Here is a 13346-nt window from a genome sequence, read left to right as displayed (position 1 = left end):
CGGACAGCCCTGGCCCATTGCGTAGTAAGAAGACACTCAGAGCCTGGGAAAGAACTGGATAAAAAGAAAGCACCACCACCACCCATAAACAACATAGCAACCTCTCCTCCCAAGAATATTGACTGAGCACCTACTATGTGCCCGTGGGAGCCCTGCACAGCAGCAGATAAACTCAACCCGACCTTCACAGAGCTGATGGGCCACACATGAAACAAGCAAGGAACCTGGAGGTAAAAGTCCACGAGGCAAGTGCTAGAGAAAAATCAAGTGGGGAGATCGATTTTGATTCGGGGGCTTGGAGAGAGCTCAGCCTGACTCAAAGAAGTTTTCTAGCAACAGTCTTGTGGTGATCTGGTGGAAGAGTGCCTGGTGATGGGGCGAGGGTGGCAGGAGCCGGTGTCTGGAGGGGGCGTGGAGAGGGAGAAGAGCTCCGAGGGGCTGTAGAGGCAGGAGTTGAGGGTCCCCTTCACACACAGGACACCCTGGCTTTGACTCTAAGAAGAGGCCTTTGGAGGGGGGGGCAGGATCTCACGGTTATGCTGATTCTGGGTGGCGTGTGAGCTGGGGGAGCACTGGGGGCAGCCATGGCGGAAGCTGGGAGGGCGCTGCAGAAATGCACAGGAGAGATATGAGTGGCTCAGACAGGGTGGCACCTGGGCCAGGTGCGAGCTGCTCCAATCCCCATTCTACAGGGGAGCAAACTGAGGGACTCGCAAAAGCTACACAGCTAAGAAAAGAGGCAGAGCCTGGCCTTACACTGCAGAGCCTTCCATCCTTCACAAGAGAGAAAGGGTACGGCTGCCCCTGTTACGGGGAAACAGTGGTCTAGGGACGAGTCGTCACCCAGCCACCCGCGTCTGCTTCCCTTCTCCTCTCTGGCCACCCCAGGCCTAGCCCTGCAGCCATCTTCCAAAGTCCTCAACCCAGTGCTCCATCGAGTCAGGGTTTCCTCAGGATCAAGTTCAATCACCTGTGATCACAGTTAGCCAACACACCTGCCAGCCACCTTTTCTCTCCCCTCCCCCCCAGACCCCCATGGTCCCTCCTCCAGGCCTTGCCCCTGCAGCGGACCCCAGACTCCCTGAGTGTGCACCCACCCACCCCTTCGGAGCATTCAAACCAGAGAGAACTCCAATTGGCGTGAAGGGCTCCGGGTAGTGCCGAGCCAAGGCCACACTTCCCCTCCTTTCTGTTTGCTGAAGGAGGTTGACGCTCCTTCTTGGAAGGAAGGAGAAAAGGTTCCTTTGTGCTGGGTCTGGGGAAATTGCGTCCGTTTAGGACAGGCTGCAGTTTTCTTTGTGAACGCTGTAGGTTTTTAGTGTGGGGGGGCAAGGGGGGAGAAGGGGCTTATTAGATTTCCCTGTGGCTGCCCAGAGTGGGGACAGGTTTTGCTGAGCACAGAAGGAAATTACCGTGAAGAAGAAGGAACATTTAGCAGCTGCTTCTCATAGAGAGGTTAGGATTTCGTGGTTGGTGTTTTCATTCAGTGAACGTGAAATTCCTTCTAGTTTCACGGGTGGGAGGGAAAGAAGTGGGTCTTCCATGTTCTCAGGGGGGGGGAGGGAAGGGCAGGAATTTTTTTTTTCCCCCAGGATTTGTTGGGGCGTTTTTCTCCTCTTCAAGTAAAAAAATACATTTAAAAATGGTCACAGAACCCAGCAAAAAGGTTGTCATAGCAACAAAAGTTTGAGGCCAGGTACTTTCTGACCCCCTTTCAGGACCGCGGCAATGGAGGGGCAGGATTTGAGCCTGTGGCCGGGGGCGGGCGTAACCATCCGCGCTGGCTCAGGCCTTCCAAATTTCTCACCGGCATTAACAGGTTGATAACTATTTTCCAAGCCTCCAGGGAGGAAAATTGTCATTTTTCTGGGAGGGGCAATCTCTAGCCAACAGTGTTCAAGAGAAAAATGAGGGTTTGTTTTATTTTCCCAACAAACTAACCATCCACGTTTTTACTAACAGGACTGGTAGAGGGCGTCTTAGGCTGAACCCGCTAAATCACCCTTCCTCCCATCCCCAACTGTGCCATCCTCTTCCGGTACCCCCTCAGGTACCCCCTCCTGTGGACTCCTTTCTGCCCCAGAAGACAATTCAGGCCCCTGGCCAGCTGTGAGGCCTGGCCAAAACCCTCTCTGAGCCTCAAAATCCTCATCTGAAAAATGGGCACAATAGAAGTGTCTGCCTCAATGGTACTGGCCAGGATTCAACAAGATCTGGGAGGTGTGCCTGGGGCACAGGAAGGGCTCAATCGTAAGCTGACATTGTTTTTAAATGTTTTTCAATGTTTACTCTTTTTTAATGCTGGGGTTTAAACATCCTGGATGCCCTACATAAGTGAGTGACAGGGAAATAACTGCAAGAGTTGGGAGCGTGGCCTTCAGGCAGAGGCCAGGAGACACCTTAAACAAAGAGGCTCGGCTGGGGCGGGGAGACCACTCTGCTGCCTGAGATGCCGCCACCGCCATGGGTTGTGTGGGAAGAAGCAAGGCGGCTGCTTCCCCCCCACACCCTGCAAAGGAGACACCTGGTGGGAGGAGGAGGTGATGTGTCCAGGGCAGGACCTCCCAAGCCCTGAAACATCTTCCCAAGCTTGAAGAAAGACGTGTGGGGACCTCACCACAAAAGGTGCAGACAAGGGCAAGCCGTGAGGAGGCCTGGGTGCCAGAGGTTAGGGTTGGGCTGAGGGGAAAGCAGAGGATTTTTTAGCCAAGATGCCTTTTGAGATTAATTTTTTTCATGGCATCCCAGAGGAACAATTCACGACGTGTGTGCACGTCAGAAGAGAGTCCAATGGGGTGAAATGGGTCAGGGGTGGGACCCTATGCAAACACCCAATATCTCCAGCAAACAGCCAGCATCTAGCAGGTACACAGAAGAGTTCAGTGGGGCACCACACCCCACCAGGTGAGACAGAGCAGACAGCCCCCCAGGAAACCTCTGGTCCATCATCCCGAGGCCTCATCCAACATTACCTTGCAAATAGATATTGAAGACCTACTATGCACTAGACACTACCCACAGGCTGGGGACAGCAGTGAACAAAGACAGGCGGGCTCTGGCTCTGTCCTCACAGGGGCCATCCTGTGGGGACAGGGGACAAGTAGCTAGCGACCAAAGGCAGAACCCAGAAAACTTCAAGTTGTGCCACGTGTGATGAGGGAGATAAAGGGAGTGACAAGCTACGAAGACCCGGAGACCCTGGCTCCCAAGGGAGAGCCGCAGGTCTTCTCTCCAGAGGACCCTGCCTGGGAAGGAGCCAAGCCTGGAAGTACCCCTGGAGCTGCGGGGGAGCCAACCAGGGACGCCGGGGAGGACCGGGCTGCAGGCAGAGGGTGCAGCCTCCCAGCGTTCCCTGCACACCTCCTTCCCTCTGACCTTTCAACCAGTGAGGCAGTGACTTCTTCAGGGCAAACGATGGGTGACGGGCCCCCCCATCCACTCCATCTACGTTTGCGTCCCCACAGACACCACGACCATGCATGCACCGAGGAGTTTTAACCTTGGGGGGAAAGGTCAATTGATTCAAGAGCGTCCCCACACCTGGATTTGGGGGTACCGGGTGGGGTGGACCAGCGCCCGGCCTCTGCACCCCCGCCTCCGCACCCCCGCGCTCAGCAGCTCTCCCCCAGCCCTGCCTCACCGCCTGCCTCCGGGCACGCACTCCGGTCTCGGCTGCATTTCGGCGGCGGAGGGGGCGGGGGTTGCGAGGCACAGGGAGCACTTTGCTGTGCCTTCTAAAAAGTCACACACACCCCCAATCCTACCGGAGCCTCGCCCGGCTGTCCCGCTTTCCCTCCTGCCTCCTCCTCCCCTCCAGCGGCGTCCTCTCCCCGGCGGGGTCAGGACACGAAGGGCCCCCTGCCCAGAAGCCACCCCACCGCCCCAACTCCCCACTCGGGTGCTTGGCAAGCCCCGTCTGGGCGCGCATTAGTGCGGGCTGGGGGTGGGGGAAGGAGGATGACTCCCTCGGCGGCTGGCCCTGTGGACCTGCGGTGGGAGGAGCGGCTCTCAGCAACCGTCCCAGCACCCCACCCCCGGGCGGGACGGGGTGGGTGGGAGGCACCCAGCGCCCCGCGCAGGGAAGAGGGGGAGGGGCGAGCACGGAGAGTAGTTCTGGCGCGGAAACGCACGCGCGCTTCAGCGACCCGCAGCTGGGGTGGGTGCCCGGGAGACGCGCCCCCCAGGGCGCGGCAATGCCCCCCACGCCGCCCGGCGCCCCGCCACCGCAGGAGCTCGGCCCCGAACCTTGTCACCGAGGAGCGTCCGGAACGACCGGCCCCACGCGCGTCCCCCGCCCTGACCGTGGGGCCGAGCCCTGCGCAGCGCCGGCCACGGCCGGGAGCCGGGAGCTTGGCGGGGGGCTCGGGCCGCTGGCGCCGCGCAGCCCGGGGGAGCCGGAAGCCGAGCCCGCGGGGCGCCGCCGCTTACTCACCGAGCCCGCCGAGCTCCTCCTCGCACGAGTACCAGATGCCGGTGTGGAAATTCCTGAACAGATAGCGGTCGTCGCCGGTCTCCCAGCTGTAGAGCGCGCCGCCAGGGGGGCTGTGCCCCGCGGCGGCGGCGGCGGGGGCGGGGGCGGCGGTGCCGTTGGCCGTGGCGTTGGCGCCCGAGTTGGGGCAGTTGGCGCGCCCGCCCTGGCCACAGCCCGGCTTGGGCACCCGCTGCGTGCCCTGGCACCAGTACGTGGTAAGGAAGGCGGTGGTGGCGAACAGCAGCGCCAGCAGATTCAGGGCCACGGCCAGGAGCGCTCGGCCGCGGCGGCTCGTCTTCATGCCGCCCGCGCCGCCGGGACGCGAAGCCGGGGAGCTAAGAGAAGCCGAAGTTGGAAGCAGGAGAAGCGGAAGAGGAAGCTGCCGAGAGCCGGAGAGAGGGTGCCTGGAGATCGGCAGAGGAGGAAGCTGGTGTGGGCCCATGGTCCAAAACCAGCGGGGGGCGCGGCGCTGGGGGCGGGCGGCGGCGGCGGAGCGGCTCCGGCGCGCCCGGAGCTCGGAGCGCGAGTGCACCTCGGCGAGGAGCCTCTGGCGCCTGGCAGCGGCCACGGCGCAGGGACGCGCGCCCTTCCGTGGGGAGACACCTGCAGGCGGCTGGCGACAGTGTTCCGGCTCCCGCCCTCGCGGGGAGAGGGGGCGCCCCACACCAGGCGCGGGCGGGGGACCCGGATAGAAGGGACGCCCCCGAAAGCGACCCGCACTCAAGTGCAGGATCTAAGAAGCAAGGAGTATGCCAGGCAAGGTGCTCTCGGAGAAAGAGGCTTCCCATAGGGGACGTGGGGCAACAAACCCGGCCGGGAGGGGGCACCCTACAGAAGACGCAGAAAGGCCCTGCCGGGGTGAGGCCGGGGCTCCCCTCCAGGAACGTGAACTAGCAGGACCCCCTCCCGGAAGGAGCCCCAAAGGGTCTGGGCTGCAGAGTTTGCTGGGCTTCCTGACAGCTGCGGGATTGTCTGGAAGGAAGGAATGCCTCGTGCTGGACCTGGAGTTGCAGGACCGGGCAGGAGGGGTGTCCCGCCAAGAATGCAGTCAGGGCTTGTGTGTCCCCTAGACCCTGCACAGGAGAACCAACCGGAAGGGCTCTCCTGGCAGGACAAAGCTGCAGTCACCGAGGGTCCCTGTCATGGCATGGAACAGCGGAAAGGGTGGCAATGGAGTGCCCCAGACAGAATGCCAAGGGTTGGTGGTGACGAATGGGGCTTCCCCACGCAGGCCATCCCCACCTGAGATCCTGAGCAGCAGGACCAAGGAGGTCCCATGACGGACACAGAGATTTTGCCATTCCGAGGGTGGGGTGCCCCACAGAGGCTGCCAACCCAAATCTTCAAGGTTTGGGGTGGGGGACAAGAATACTGACCAGGGATCAGGCATATCTGAGGCTTCACCAACCATGAGCTTGAACAAGCCTCTTAACTTCTTTGAGCCTCAGTGTCCTATCTATACAAAGGAGGCATACTGGGCTGTTGAAATGGGATCATCCCTGGAAAAAGCACTTGGCACTTAGTAGGCACTCAAAAAAATGCTAGGCACTATCGTTAACCTAGGAACCAAGGGCAATTGAGCAAAATCACCCAAACCTTTTCAGATCTCGGCACCAAGGGGCGAGCCGCCCCCACCCCCACCTCTGCTCCCACAGCCTGCGTTCCCTGCACCGCGCCGGTGCCCGGGTGCCCAAGGCGTGCAGCGATTAATTGCATGTTGATTGCAAGAGCTCATCTGAATGCTGCCCAAGCCGAGACCGCTCCGAGAACCGCTCCGAGAAGCGGCTGCTTGAGGAGGGGCGGGGCTTGCAGCACTCAAGGTTAAGGGACTGGGGAATTGCCTTACTCCGGTAGGTGAGCGAACGGTCACTGTCAGCTGCTGCGACGACGCTGCCTAGGGGTGGGTGAGCGTCATCGTGGCCCATGTAGCTGGCAGGAGTCTCTGGACTTGTTTATTAGGTCCCTTTTCTGGCCCAAAGCAAGGTGTTCCCAACTGTTTTTGAGAAGGACCTCCCTGCAGGAACAGCCGTGTGGAGGGGATTGGTTCACAGAGGAAATATGTGACGGCCAAAGAGGTACAAGGAATTCAGTAACACTTTTAAACAAGCCTGCGATATCCATCGGAGGAGTATCTGTCCACATTTGAAAACCAATCCCTCAGAGGTGGGCTTAAGAGTGTGGTTGGTGTGCACGTGGGCAGGACCCACAAGCTGGGAGCCCTGTCCTAGGCGTCCAAAGCCAGGGGAGCCCAGGTGACATATGTCCCAGGGCCACACACTCAAAAATACCCAGAGGAAGGCAAAGGGGTTTAAAATTTCCATCTCAGACACTCTTCCACTGGGGATCACCCACGGCATGCTTGCCACTGGGGAGAAAAGAGGCCACAACATAAAAAAAAGTGTGTTGAGTGTGAGGGAGCCAGTGTTAAGAGCCAGGGAGCAAAAGCCAGGGAGGTGGCCAGAAGTGAAGGTAGCAGGTTGTGGTTTTAAATTAAGTCTTCAAGGGGAAGTGGCTGAGAAGGTGACATTGAAACAAACACTTGAAGGAGGGTGGGAGCAAGCCATAGGGATATCCCAGGAAAGGAGCTTCCGGGAAGAGGGAGCAGCCAGTGCAAAGGCCCTGAGGTAGGGGGATAACTGAGAGAGCAGTGGGCAGGGAGAGAGTCACAGAGCGTGAGATTGGAGAGGTGATGGGGGTGGGGGGGTTGGTCAGGTCTGTGTAGGTCATTACAAGGACTCTGGCATTTACTCTGAGTGGGGTGGAAGCCTGGGGAGGTTCTGAGCAGAGGAACCCAGGATTTGACATAGGGTATAACGGGCCCACTGCAGCTGCTGGGTCAGGAAGGGTAGAGACGTAGAGATGAGCTAAGGACCTAGTGAGTGAATTGGGTAAATAATGCAGCAGCTCAAACCCGGGGCCGTGGAGGGGTGGGGGGCGGGGTGGTGGCAAGGGCTGTGGAGGTTCTGGGTCGATTTTACAGGCAGACCAGCAGGATTTGTTCAAAGATCGAACCTGAGGCATGAAAGACGACTTTGAGGTGTTTGTGAGGAGCTCCTACAAGGACAGAGCTGTCCTTTGCTGAGATAGAAGGCCCCGGAGGAGCTGCTCTGGGCAGCGGGAAGATCAGAAGTTCTGACTGCCTTTGCCCTCGCTGGGCCTTAAATAGAAGCCGGGGGTGGACCTCACGCCCCTGGAGGCAGCCGCTTCTAGTAGCCAAACGGATGAACCAAACTCATTAGCCAGCCCCTGGCCTCGGAGGGTGTTTGCATCTTCAGATAGCGACACTCTTGGAAGTACCTTGGGTGTGGACAGAGGTGAAAGAAAACTTACTCGTGACACGCGTCACGACAGGAAGGCAGACTTCATTCAAGGGACCTCTGCATGGAGTTTTGCCGCAGGGGAAAGCAGCAGGCTGGACTCTGAGTACGACAAGCCCAAGGGCACTTACAGCCAAGGAGCGGGTGGGGTCCGTGGACGGAGAGTGAGTATCAGGTAAACCTCAGGGATGAGGGGCTTCTGGCGAAACCAACGGCAGCCCAGGGGGACCAGATACGGACAGTGGAGAATGAGGAATCCGATTGGGCTTCCAGGGGGCGGGATTCTCACTAACCGGACCAGTAGGATTCTTGGTAAAACTGGACTAGTGGACCAAGGACCCCCCCAGGGTCAGGGCCTGGTTGGGCAGAGGGGCCTGACTCAGGTTTGGTAGAGGAAAATCATGGTCGAGGTTTGGAGGGGTCCCCTTCTCTTTAGACTGTCACAGGGCATGGCCCACCCGCCCTCTGCACAGCTCTCCTCTCCTGGACGTGGGGCCAGAGACATCCACGCAGTGTGCTTCTGCCTAACCTCCAGGCACTCCCCATGGCCTGCCCCCAAGCCTAAATGCCACTCCAGCTCCTGAAGAACTGGCTTTGCCACGTCCCCAGCCCCTCTGCCCACCCCTCCCGCGGCCACCAGCACCGACGTTACTTTGCAGCCCCTGACCAGCCCCTGTGCAGACGGCCCTTGCAGGCTTCCACCTGCCTGCCTCCCATTGCCTGGCATGACTTTGCTCTGCCCGTCTCCTGTGCCCTTCAAAGTATGTTCAAACACACAGCACTGCAGAGCCTGCCCAGGCCCTACCCCACCGTCCCCCCGGCCCACCCCTCCTCCGAGCTGGGATGCTGTGTTCACGCCTGTCTCCTCCACAGGCCTGGGAGCCGTCCAGTTGCCCCACTGGCAGCCTGCAGGCCAAGGTCAGCCCATAAGCAGTTCTGTCTGGCCTGGATGGAGCTGGCCTCCTCCGTGTGTTAAATTTTCATGAGTTGCCAACATTCAATAATCATGAGATTTCACATAGAAATATAGACATCTAGCTTCTCTTGCAAGATCACACTACCTGCCAACACTGGGCCTGCGTTTGCGCCTGGCCATCACTGGCAGATGTCCCTGAACTGGGGACACAAGGGACCACAGTCCCATGGGAACCCCCCTCGTTAAGAATACCTGTCGGGTATGCTCTGGGGGCATCTGAATCTGAGAAGCTGGATCCAAGGCCCACAATGTTTTTGATAAACGCAGCTCACAGTGTTAAAAGTCAGGGTGACAGTTATACTTTCAAGGTGGGGTATGGGAGGTGGGGGGCTGGGGGGGACTTCCAGGGCTAGTCACACAGCTAGGTTCAGTTCATGAAAAATCATCGAGCTATACAATTGGTAATTGTGCCCCTTCTATAATCAACAAAATTTACCAGAAAAAGTGCTGCTATTAATAATGAAATTCCTATTTTTCAGGAACTGTGAATATGCTTTGAAGAGACATGACCCAAATGCCTTTTGCTTTGGACTTGGGCTGCTACAAAGACATTTGCCAGCTTCTGGGCTCCTAAGTCACTTCCTGTTTCCTAAACCTTCCAAACAGAGCTGGGGAAAGCATCCCAGCCTCCGGGACTCTCTAATTATCACAAGGGATTAGCCAGTTTCCAATTATCGGAAGTTTTTTAAACATTCACTCCCAAGGTATCTAAGCCTAATACCCACTTTACTGCCTGGTTAAGATGCCACTCCAGGGTTTGGATGAAAGCCAACATCCAGGTGACGGTCTTTATGAGGCTCCTGGCTGCAAAGGGCCAGTGTTCCCAGGGGAGGAAGGGGCCCTGGAGCTCTGTGCAAAGAAGTCCCCGGGGGGGTGGGTTCTCCAGAAGAGAAAGGAACCACCTTCATTACCGCCACACATTCTCTGAAACTGTCTTAGCTCTTCCAACTCTTCAAGAAGCATTCACTGGGCCCCAGCTGTGTGCCAGGCTTTGGGTGAACAAGACAAACCAGGTCTATGCCTTTAGGGGACATACATTCTAGAAAAGGAAACAATATAAACCAGGAGAGAGCTGACCAATTCGATAATTGCAGATGGTGACACATGCCATGAAGGAAAGGAAACGGGATGTGAGAGGGAACAACAAGGGAGCTGGCTGAAGAGGGGTGTTGGAGCTGGGAACAGTTAGGAGATGTCCCAGATGGAAGGTGGAAGGTCTGGACTTTTTAATCCTGGCTCTGCCATTTCTGGGCCAACCCTCCCTCCTTTCTCATCTGTAACTAGGGGACACCACATGGGCTAAGTGTCCTTACCACGGACAGAGTTTTCCGCACGTGTCCTCCATCCCATCCCTCTCAACCCTCACGGGATTAGTTGCTTCCATTTTGCAGATGAGGAAACTGAGGCTGCTTGGAGAGGTTCCATCAATGGCCCAGCCCCACGCCTGTTGGAAGTGGAGCCACACAGAGGGAGTGGCTCGGAGAGCTGGGGGCTGGGGAGAGCTCCTATCCCGTGGCCTTGAACGCCAGCCCAGGAGCTCTGATCTGACACCCTCAGCGATGCGATTCCAGAGACCACCTTGGGGCAGCAGAAGCATGACACACCCGGGGTTGTTTCTGGAAGGTCACCAGAGAGCCGGCAGGATGGGTGGACGGGAGGTGTCTTGGAACTGTGTTAGGAGGCTCATCACATGGTCCAGGAGAAGGACCCCCAAATACCCAGCTGTGTTCACAGAACACGAGGCCCCCAGCACGCAAGCACTTCTGTTCGAAAGCGTCCTCAGGAAACACAGCAATATGGTCACCAGCAAATTCGCCTTGGCGCTGACATCCAACAGCGCTTCAGGTGGTGACCCGCTGGCCTCACACGGGTCCCCACCATCAGTTACGATGTCCTCTGAGTGACCGGCCAGGGAAAAATCTCCGTGGGATGAAACACTCAGGAATCAGGATGAGAAAGCCACTCAAGTCAGAATCTGTGAATGTTGACTTGCCATCAACTGCATGGCAGGCACTTGGGCCAAAAGGATGTCATGGAATTCTGATGGAATTCCCACTAGCTCAGCTGGAGAAACTGAGGCTCCGGCAGCAGCAGGGCAGGGCCCGGGTCTCTCCCATCATCGGACGACCAACCGAAGTGAAACCCGACAGCTCAGAATGACCCTGAACGTCACTGACTCCCCTCTTGTTCCCAACACTCAGTGGGATTCATCTCTATTTCCGTGGCCTGAGGGTGGTTTGTTTTACTCCAGTCCTGAGGAGGGATGACGGAGAAAGCTGGGGAGAAAACAGACATTTTAAGGTGCCTTCTGGACCACAGAGCTTCTTCCAGCTTTTTCCAAGCCGTTGTTTGCTTCCCTCTGCTGCCCCCTAGGGGCTGAGAGCGGCGCCGCGCGCGGGTCTTGCTTCCCTGGACTAGGGAGAAAGCCCCTCCCCACCCACCCACCCACCCACTCACCCACCCACTCACCCACCCACTCACCCACTGGAATCTAAGAGCCACCAGAGACCTAAGGGAGAATCACTTAGAATCCTCTAAGTGATTCCGAGCAGAGGTCTCCAACTAGGAATAAAGATTTATAAATTACATAACAATGCACAAATATATTAGGAACACATAAAGCATATATGAAAACGAGAAATGTTTAAAGGAGGACACATAAAGATTAAAGAAACACTACTTTTCAATGTTTTTCTTTTATTTACTAACAGTATAACAGACCTTTTGGCTTTCACGTAAACATTCGTAGTGTTTTTTTAATGTTTACTGCTAGCAATGCAACTGCATGTGCCTTTTAAAAATTATTTTCCAGAAGCATGTTAACACACTGCGCTGGGATGATTCAAGAGTCTGGTTCTAGCAGGCTTATTTGCGTACTTGATGTGAGTGGCTGTTAGAGCCGTAAACAACGCTGAAATTTGGATTTATACAAAGATGTATAAATCCAAATGGAAGAAGTGCCTCGTGGGCCGTGCTTTCTAAGGACCAATATTCATCTTTGAGTCCCATTCACCAAAGACGGAGCTGTTTTTTGGTGAGATTTGGCTAGTACAGTTGAATAACACAGGTTTGAACTGCATTGGTGCACTTATATGCCCATTTCTTTTACTAGATACCTGTACTGTTTTCAATTCCTCGGATGTGGAGGGCTGACTGCATGCATTGTGCCATTTTATATAGGGGACTTGAGTATATGCAGATTTTGGTGTCCAGGGGGGTCCTGGAACCAAACCCCCACAGATACCAAGGGACAACTTAAGTGTGGGGCAATCCAAATTTACCCACGAATTTTTGACAGTTCGGCGGTTTGCACCTGTAACCCTCACGTTGTTCAACGGTTGACCGTATCTGTCTATCTTTCTATCCATCATTCAGTCTGGCAAAGCAAGAGGATTGGTATTTGTATGTTTCTAACAAATGGATTCAAAACCACCTAAAACTTTTGGGAGATTTTGAAATTGGTTGGAATTTTCTGTTTCCAAGTTCTTAAAGTGTGCACACTTGGAGAGTTTTTAAAGAAAACACACTTTCATTGCTTTTTGGCAATAAAAGCCTATAACAATGGAAACATTTCTAAACATCTGCTTTCAAAATGCTCTTTCCAACACATTAGTTTCTCTCCAAAAGCAGTTACATTCTCACACATTGTTTAAAAATCACTTTCCTCTTGAAGGAACAGATTAGGTGCTTTGTCTGGGGGAGGACAAATCGCTGATGGTCATGTCACCCCAGAAGAGGTCACTGAATATGGCACTTGTCTTTTTCACAAAAGAAAAACATGAGACATCTTCAGGCACAGCAGCTGTTTTAAGCCACTTTCAAGGTCACTCCCCCATCTCATAACAAAGTATCACTGAAGAATCTTCTCTGTAAAGGTCTTGTTTTTAGTGGTAATAATATAAAGAATAAATATAATCATAGAAAATATTGATTCTGCTTCAGGCGCTAGACGAGGTTTGACAATTAAGTTCGTGAACTCATCCTAGAAAAAGGGCTGCATACCTCACTGCTGAATATCACTACGGTCACCTTCAAAGGACTCCCCTTGGGAAGCTATGCACCAACACCATCGCCTAGTCCACCCTTCAAAGCAATTTTGGAACTTTTTCTGGAATGGCCACCAGAGCTGTCATCATATTACCCTTGATGTCCTGAATGTCATCAAAATGTCTTCCTTTCAATATTTCCTTTATCTTCGGGTAAAGAAAGAAGTCATTGGGGTCCAGATCAGGTGAGTAGGGAGGGTGTTCCAATACAGTTATTTGTTTACTGGCTAAAAACTCCCTCACAGACAGTGCCGTGTGAGCTGGTGCATTGTCATGATGCAAGAGCCATGAATTGTTGGCGAAAAGTTCAGGTCGCAACTTTTTCACGCAGCCTTTTCAGCACTTCCAAATAGTAAACTTGGTTAATTCTTTGTCCAGTTGGTACAAATTCATAATGAGTAATCCCTCTGATATCAAACACGGTTAGCAACGTGGTTGCCACAAGTTCAGGAACTTACTTGTCCGACCTCATATAAGCAGGCTCACATGTATTAACTCCAGAGATGACCCACGAAGCAGGAAGGATTCTAGTTCTC

General features: G+C 55.2%; 1 protein-coding gene across 2 annotated transcripts in view; it reads right to left on the bottom strand.

The window, feature by feature from the left end:
* GSG1L (GSG1 like) overlaps window positions 1–4772 on the bottom strand; it is a 193096-nt gene extending 188324 nt beyond the window's left edge. For both annotated transcript variants that reach the window (XM_033101078.1, XM_033101077.1), the window contains exon 1: window positions 4433–4772. In XM_033101078.1, the coding sequence (XP_032956969.1) occupies window positions 4433–4772 (340 nt within the window). The remainder of the gene's footprint in view (window positions 1–4432) is intronic.
* Window positions 4773–13346: the final 8574 nt, after the last annotated feature.

This window comes from Rhinolophus ferrumequinum (genome assembly GCF_004115265.2).
Source record: "Rhinolophus ferrumequinum isolate MPI-CBG mRhiFer1 chromosome 15 unlocalized genomic scaffold, mRhiFer1_v1.p scaffold_54_arrow_ctg1_1, whole genome shotgun sequence".
NCBI lineage: Eukaryota > Metazoa > Chordata > Mammalia > Chiroptera > Rhinolophidae > Rhinolophus > Rhinolophus ferrumequinum.
Note: the sequence above shows the minus strand (reverse complement) of the source record. Positions and strands in the feature narration are given on the sequence as shown.